General features: G+C 42.3%; 1 protein-coding gene across 2 annotated transcripts; it reads right to left on the reverse strand.

Moving 5' to 3' along the window:
* Positions 1–1,457: 1,457 nt before the first annotated feature.
* On the reverse strand, positions 1,458–4,956 carry LOC112145141 (e2f-associated phosphoprotein). Of its 2 annotated transcripts, none has more exons than XM_024270218.2 (6): positions 4,731–4,956; positions 4,322–4,500; positions 3,596–3,691; positions 2,910–3,018; positions 2,723–2,845; positions 1,458–2,652 (listed from the first exon to the last, which is right to left on the reverse strand). In XM_024270218.2, exons 1-6 carry the CDS (start codon positions 4,808–4,810, stop codon positions 2,403–2,405), a joined length of 837 nt encoding a protein of 278 aa, XP_024125986.1. In that variant the 5' UTR covers positions 4,811–4,956; the 3' UTR covers positions 1,458–2,402. The 2 variants fall into 2 exon arrangements, with proteins under 2 accessions (XP_024125986.1, XP_024125979.1); XM_024270211.2 differs by having other exon boundaries at positions 3,596–3,694; positions 4,731–4,954.
* Between the last annotated feature and the right edge of the window lie 3,455 nt (positions 4,957–8,411).

The raw sequence follows: 8,411 nt of genomic DNA on the forward strand, positions 1-8,411 counted from the left end.
AAAATGAAATGTTCAATTTAATTTTGTTTGTATTGTATCTTTGAAATATTCTAAAAAATAGATAAATGAATAAAATGTTAAACAGAAAAAATAATAATAAAAAAAAGCTTTATGAAATCACATCTGTCATTAAAGGAAAACTGGCTCTGGTGGGGAAATTTGTTGAAGTAGAAAATTTAAATTAGCTGCAATTATACTAGTGTGAATGCTTTCTGCTGAATGGGGTCTCTTAAGATGTTTTGGCAATTTAAGAAATTGCTAAAACAATTTGTTGAAAGTGCTTGAATATTTGCATAATACCCAGACTTAGCCCAAAAAACATCAGTAGATGCAAAAAAGACCCATTTCACTGTGATGTCAGACAAAATGGCAACAGGGCTGAAAACGCGCATAGTGACTTCCTGTGTTCGCATTTAGAACGGCAACGCTGACAGCTGAACGCTGTTTGACACAATTTCACATAAATAATTAAAGATAACCTAACCGATTTCAACAGAAAAATGTAAAATATTTATTTTATGAAAATCCTGCAGAACTGTATGTTCACTTCCTGTCTTAGATTGTTCAGAAATCAAAAGACAAATGTGAGTAATCCTTTAATATTTGAGGTTATATTGAAAATATCAACCTGTCATTTGAGCAGATATTCTAAAGGTTTCTATTTTGGCTTGTGCGATCAGCACAAAAGCTGATATAAATTCATGTTGGCCACATTTAAGGCCTTCAGCAAAAACGCACATCGCTGCATTGTCCGTTCACATTTTAATCACTTCCCAGGATAAATGAACTTTTAGAGGATAATTGTAAAAACAGGAACGTTTGGCTCCAAAAAAATGTCAGCGCAGCTATTGAGCCACGTATTTTCAGCTTTCAGAATAAGAACGGCCAAGTAAAAATTTGACATATAATTGCTTTAAACTGCGTTCAGCTGTTGGTTTTGCTGTTCTAAACACAGACACTAGAAGTGACTCTGCACTTGACCGGCGATGTGTGACATCACGTGAAAAGGGTCTATTGCTCATAAATGCTAACATGTTGGACGTTGCTAAACTATTAGCTTGACTCCAAATTAGCCCAAAAAATCTCAGTAATCTCAAATTAAGCACAAAGCTAGCACATTCCTAAAATATTAGCTTAACCCAAAATTAGCCAAAAACACCTCAGTCGATGCCAAGTTATCCAAAAATGCTAACAGATTCCTAAAATATCAGCTTAACTAAAATTATCAAGAAAAAAAAATTAGTGGATGCCAAATTAGCCAAAAAAAGCCAACTGTTGGACATTGCTAAAACATTAGCTTGACTCCAAGTTAACTCCTAAAAATCTCAGTAGATGACAAATGAACCAAATCTCAGACTTCTGGGTTTGATGCAGATTCTGTAAAACAGTGAAACTAACAGATTTTCATAAAAGAACTTCAAAGCTCTCAATGATTTTATGAAACGTGTTCAGTAACCTGATGGAAACACATTCATGTTTTTATTTTGTTAGGAAGAGTTTCATGATAATGAATCCATTAAAAAAATAATGCTCAGAAACAAAGTTGAAGGAAGTGGATTTCAAAATAAAACCAACAACTAAAACCTTAAAGGGAAAAAACACCTGAACAGTGAACATGTTTTCAGGTTTGCTTGGAATTTCTGAGTTTTTTGTGATGAACTTTTCTGAATCTAGAACATTTCAAGATATAGAAAAGGATTCTTTATAATAAAAGTTTAAATTTCTGATCCTCTTCACAGCAGCAGCTAAACATCTCACATCTGTTACTTCTGCAAACTGAAAAACTTTCCTCTTTCTTTCATGTTCAGTGTTTTTTGTAGTCGACCATCTTTTTGGTGGATGTAGAGCTTAAGTTTGAGAGAATTAAAATAAACCAGGAGCTTCATCAGCATGAAGACCCAGACAGAGAACAGCAGCGCTCCTCTTCCTCTCATTCTCAGATCTCTGTGAGCAGAACTCGATCATTGGACGACAGGAGCTGAACCTGCAGCTGTGGAGCCAAACACATCCAAGAGGACGGAGATCTGAATCTCTGAGCGTTCAACTGTGTCCTCAACATCAACCATCAGAATGACAGAGTTCCAGTCCACAGATGAGGCAGAATTACAGCTTTTTCTTTTTGGAAGAACAACAAAATCATCTGCTGTTTCCGTCTGTCAATCAGAAAAACATTTTTTGATGATAACAGCGGTTGGATTTCCCCAAACCCAATCTGCTCCAAAGAAGGATAGACAGGAAGTTAACCCCCTGCGGCTTCCTACTGTCAGCTGACACAAAGACGTCTGATGGCAGCATTTGGGGATGATAGCAGATCAGGAAAACGATAGATATTCCTCAAAAAAGGAAAACTACACCAGCTGTAGAGTCTCAGCCAGATGCGGTGGGCGGAGCCAGCGGGCAGCTCAGCAGTGGCTGGCCAGGATGTTAAAGAAGTGGTAGACCTCGTCCTTGTCGAAGACGGCGACCTCTGTGGAGCACTGGGAGCACTGCACCGGCCGGTACGTCTCGGCGGCGGCCTGGCCGTCCTCCGCTCTCCGTCCTCTCCTCCTCTTCCTCTTCTCTGGAGGGTGTTTGTAGTGCAGCACCTCGTCCGTCTTCACCACACAGTTCATCACGAACATGGCTCGGTACTGCGTGCGGTACGTCTCGTGTCTGCGTGGAAGACGACAACAGCTTTCAGGCTTCAGCCGCTCCTCTAACGACACACAGAAAGCTTCCTCACCGCTGACAGTCCAGGCACAGCGTGGTCATGCAGGCGGGACAGTTGAGGACGGCGTCACTGCTCGGCAAGGCCTGAGGGCGCTGCGACCCGGAGCGCCGCGCCGCCGCGTTCCTGCTGCCGCGCCTGAACAGAGAGACGCCGCTCAGACATCAAAGACATCAGACTTTCACAGGCGTGCTGAACGCACCTCCTGGCGTCCACCCAGGCCTGGTCCCGCTCGTCCTCCTCCGGGTCGTACAGCAGCTCGTCGTTGCTGGGAATGAGGCGCCGCTTCCGCCTCTGAGCCGAGGAGCTGCCTGGAGAATCAAAGAGGAACGTCAAAGACCGGACAACGCAGCAATGTCCAGATCATTCTGTGATGCTCACCTACTGGAAAACCCCCCCAGGGAGCGCCACATGGATCAGCCATCACCAATTCACACATTTGGTTTGGCGGAGAGTTTTTCACCAATATTCTAGCTATATGCTAGCTATGCCATGTTTTTAGGGAAAATTAGAAATTTTTCAATTTTTTTGGCTAATTTGGCATTTAGGTAATACTTAATCAAGCTTTTGGCTTCAGAATTTCCAGCCATCAGCTTCAGCATGTTTAGCTAGCTACCAGTTTCAGCATCTCCAGCAGTCACATTCAGCTTACAGCATTCACTAGTATCACAGGTAATACCACATATCTAGTTTTGAATACATTTGCCACAATTTCAAAAGAACTCTTTTCACATTGTCATTATGAGTTTTTTAAGATTTTTTCAGGAAGAAAACTGATTTAATCCATTTTGAATTATGGCTGTGACATAAAATGTGGATGAAGCGAGGCGCTGTGAAGACTTTCCCGATACACTGTATGTGCTTCCGCTGCATAAGTGAGCATCTTACCAGCGTTGTCCTCCTCCTCTGAATCGGAGTCGAAGTAAATGCTGTCATACATCTGAGGGTTGGCAGACCCGACGGCCTCGCTGCCTCCTCCTGTTGCTGCTGCAGGAGAGAGGGACACCTTCACACCTGAAGATCTCCTCAGATCCACACAGTCACAATCATGAAAAGCAGCTGATAGGAACCAGACGAAGCCCACAACAGAACAGCTGCCTTTTCAGGAAAACTTACAACATTCCACAAACCATTTGTTTGTTTATCTCAGTAAATCCCAAAATAGACAGGAACATTATTCCAGAATAAATCAACTTAAACCTTAAATTACTTTCAACATTTTACTCTCCATAAAAAACATATTTTGTCAAACTTATGCAAGTTAGAAATAAGCATAAGATAACATCGGTCCATTAATAACAATAAAATAAAATGATCTGGAGGGCCGGATCCGGCCCCCGGGCCTTGACTTTAACATGTGCTACAGGCTCCTGCAGGTTCAGAGGAGAACAGCCTTTATTTACAGTGACCTCACAGTGAGGATGGAGGATCAGGGATGAAAACATCAGAGGACCAGATCATGTTCTGGCAGCAGACTGAGATGATGTGGGAAGAGGGATGCTGGGGTTGGAGCTGGTGACTCCGATGTGGTAAACGGGTTGAAAACAACGCTGAGCTCTCGGATCAGTCAGAAAGCTTGACGTGTCTGCGTTTGGAAGGCGTGTAGGGGGTTACCGTCTGCTGGGGCCCAGCTTCCCTCCATGGTCCTGAGGGTGGAGCTGAGCTCTGCCTCCATCTCCTTCTCAAACTCATCCCCGCTGGAGGACTCGCTCTCCCCGGTCAGATACTCCCGGATCAGCTTCTTCTTCTGGTCTGGAGTCCCGTTCAGGAGCACGTCCAGCTCGTCCTCTGAGCTGAAGACGATTATTCAGATCAACCGAGCAGACCAAAACAGACACATTTGCCTCCTTGATGGACTAAAACCCGACCCAAAAGCTCTAAACCGAACACTTCTAGTCGTATTAGAAATCCAGACATAAGTCTTCGAATAAATTGGATGTTTTTTGTTGGCCTGCTCCACTCACTTCATCAGCTGTTAGCCTCGTGCTGCTAGCATGAGGCTAACAGTCTGTTTACTTCCTACCTGCTCGCGGCGCGTTCTTCGTCACTTGGCTCATCGACTTCATAAGCCTCACATCCCCCCGGTCCGTTAAAGCGACTCATTTTAACAATGTAAAACGTTCGCAAATAATAATAATAAAAACGACAAAATTATGTATCTGGAAAGTTAACAGGCTTGTGTCTGCTTTCTTCTTCGAAACCGGTTCTTCTCCTATGGGTTTCGTTACTGCCCCCTTGTGGAGGAACATTTAGGAACAACTTCCACCCAGACTTGTGGTCAGACCCGAGCTGCTCCTGAGGAAACACTCGGCACATGGGTCTGCTGCATAGACTTTTAATAAGAATAACTGGACAGAGCAAGCCCCCCTCCTTCCGTGTTCCATATAGGAAGTACCACTGGGTTGCAAAAAGACCAAAGTCCCATTGACTTACATTGAGAAACAGACAGTTATTTCTCACTCATTTTATATGTCAGAATAATCATTCTTCCTCTGCTGCTTTCTGATTAACTTCTTTTTTCTAATCCTAATTTTTTTTAAAGATTTTTTTCCATTATCACAAGTTATTAGAGTTATAAATTGACCAATCAGATGGCTCAATAAGCGTTTGTGGGTCTGACGTCGACCGTCTGGGGGGTTTGATTGACAGATGACGGGTAGCCAATGGGAGCAGACTTCATCAATGGGTCCGTGATGACCTTTTAACACCTACTTTACAATTCAACAATGTACCAATCATTGTCCTACTGTTGTTTTCCTCAATGGAATGTACCGATGCAGCAGTTTAAAACAACAAGAGGAGCATGCTGTCGACATTTTTAGATGAGGATTTACTCTGTAGAAATAGATTTCACTCTGAGGTTATGTGCTTTGGACTTTTTTGTTTGTTTAACGTTCGTTTTTCTTTATTTCACTGTTTTGATTGTAGCTTATAAATTATAAGTTGCATATATGCGCATAAAACCACCAACCAAAGTTTAATCTTCGCCGCACCTTTCCAGCTTCAGCCTGAATTAGATGCAGCCGTCTGAGGAGCGCGAGAGAAACTTGAAAGGACCTGGTCGTATTTTCAAACAGAAAAAAGATCCAGCTGTTCACTTGTTAGGATGGTTATTTATTTTAAATACCGCTGAACGCGCTTCTCACGTGCATCTGATCAGACTGTAACATGGCAGCGCATGTGAAGTAACGCTGCGGCGCGCGCGCGATGGGGACACGCGCAGTTTGGGCACGGCGTCACCCAAATGCTCCTTTTATCTCGACAAAAAGCAATAAATGTAAGTAAATCCCAAAGGACCGCTGACAGAATCAAATGTTGGGATGGTTCTCCCTCAAAGGCTTTAACAATGACTTGTACAATTCTCTCGAGCCGCCGTTATTAAAGCTGTTTACGTCCGCGGTCTCGTGGTCAAGGCGTGGAAAGCGGCGGACGGTTGCAATAAACTCACTCTTGATTGGCGACAGTACTTCCTGTAGATTCCATGACTCAGCTATGACTCAGACCAATCGCTAGAGATGGGTTGCAAATGGCGGTATCCGTTTCAGGAATTGACGGTGAAAGCGGCGGCCTACTTTCGCGAGGAGAGGAAGTAATGCATTTCCAATGGGGGAGCTCATTGCTCGCTCAGTCCATTATTTTTACAGTCTATGGTCTGCTGTGGGGGACAGGACTGTCCTCATTTCTCCCAGTCCGAGCCTGAACTACATCATGAAAACGAGGATTTTCTGACATGAAGGGAGAAGAGACGGACAGAAACTGCTGCTCAGATTCAGGATTCAGCATCAAACATTCTGACTTTTTCCTTTCAAACGTTGAGCCAAGGTGTCCTCCCACCAGAGGGCTTTTGACATTTTCCAAGAGTTCTTCTGCAGGATTTGGGGTGTTCTTTATTGGACGTTTTCATTCTCACTAGGGCTGGACGGTTAAAACGGATTAATCGTTCTGCACTCAGTTAAACAATTTGGTTTGTGATCTGAAACATCTGCTACTCCTCATGTATCAAAGTCAAGGCCCTGGGGCCGGATCCGGCCCCCCGGGTTATACTATCCGGCCCTCCAGATCATTTATATTTTTGTTAAAAATGGCCTGATGTTATCTTGCACTTATTAATTTGATTTATTCTGGAATAACATTCCTGCCCTTTTATTATTCATAATTATGTGAAAAACGTATAGTTTTAAAGTTTTAAAATGTTTCATTCTGATAGCTTTTTGGTCTATTTTGGCATTTATTAAGAATTTTTTAGGCTATTTTGGAGTTTAGCTAATATTTCAACTTCATGTTAGCTGATTTTTTATTTTTTATTTTGCTAATTTAGCCTTTTATCAGTTTTTTGGGGCTATTTTGAAGTGTAGCTAATATTTTAGCTCGATTCTAGCTGTTTTGGCTAACCTAAGATTTTTTTAGGCTAATTTACCCGTTAGCTAACATTCTAGCTGGCTATCAGCTTCAGCGTTTTCAGCTATCAATTTCAGCATCTTCAGCGGCCAAATTTATCTTACAGCATTCACACTAGAATTATTGCAGGTAATGTTTTATATCTAGTTCATAATTATGTTAAAAAGTTACAGTTTTAAAAGTGTAGTTTTAGAGTGTTCAGTAAATGTTTATCCTGTTCGGCCCATAATCTACGGTGTGTTTTAGATTTTGGTCCCTTGAGTTTGACACCCCTGTGCTACTCTTATTGTACATTCAATTACTGTGTGTTTATTTTCTTCCCTAAAACTCAAAACTCTGTAACTCTCACCAGACAGAACTACTGGAAGGCTGAAAATGGCGACAAATTCACCTAAAGTCAACAGTTATTTCTCCAGATTCAGGTCTGGAGCATTCTGCTTTCTATTTTTCAACTTCAAGTCGTTTTTAATTTTGACAGTTTAGTTTAGAGCACAGATTGAACTATTTTGAGACTTTGTGAATATAGTTTCAAAAGTATGTTTTGTGTTCACAGATTAGAGAAAAGGAGAGCAGCTTCCGGCTGCACGGTGGTGCAGTGGTTAGCGCTCTTGCCTCACAGCGAGAAGGCCCCGGTTCGAATCCCGGCTGGGACCTTTCTGTGTGGAGTTTGCATGTTCTCCCCGTGCATGCGTGGGTTTTCACCGGGGACTCCGGCTTCCTCCCACCGTCCAAAAACATGCTTCATAGGTTAATTGGTGACTCTAAATTGCCCCTAGGTGTGAATGTGAGAGTGGATGTGTGTGATTGAGGCCCTGCGACAGACTGGAGACCTGTCCAGGGTGTACCCCGCCTTCGCCCTTCAGTAGCCGGGATAGGCTCCGGCACCCCCGCGACCCCGAACGGGAAGAAGCGGTTAAGAAGATGGATGGATGGAGAGCAGCTTCCAATAAAGGTGTCTCAACAATGGAGAAAAACTAATAAATTTACATAACTACATTGAAGAGTAAAAAAGATTTCACATAAACTTACTTCCGTGTGCTCTTTCCCAAACTTTAACCTATTAAAACAGGTGACATGAATGGACCTCAAAAAGAATTCATAATCATGATTCATAATTTCTGTTTCTGTTTTACAATCCTTAACAGTAGGTTGTTAATAATACTACATTTGATCACTCAAGTAATAACTTTGATGAGTGCAAAAAACTTCATGAATATAAAAATAACATGCAAAATAGACTTATCTCAATGTGAGAATTTAGGATGAAGACTGTCAGCTAAACTCTTAAATCTGGGATGGAAAACAG

The sequence above is a fragment of the Oryzias melastigma genome, linkage group LG22 (assembly GCF_002922805.2).
Source record: "Oryzias melastigma strain HK-1 linkage group LG22, ASM292280v2, whole genome shotgun sequence".
Classification (NCBI taxonomy): Eukaryota; Metazoa; Chordata; class Actinopteri; order Beloniformes; family Adrianichthyidae; genus Oryzias; species Oryzias melastigma.

Excerpts from the sequence above, each read along its gene's own strand:
- LOC112145141 (XM_024270211.2), bottom strand. The coding sequence starts at position 4,810 with ATGAGTCGCTTTAACGGACCGGGGGGATGTGAGGCTTATGAAGTCGAT. Across the intron at positions 3,695-4,321 it reads AAGCTGGGCCCCAGCAGACG|CAGCAACAGGAGGAGGCAGC; the intron begins GTAACCCCCTAC and ends TCTCTCCTGCAG. Across the intron at positions 3,019-3,595 it reads AGAGGAGGAGGACAACGCTG|GCAGCTCCTCGGCTCAGAGG; the intron begins GTAAGATGCTCA and ends TTGATTCTCCAG.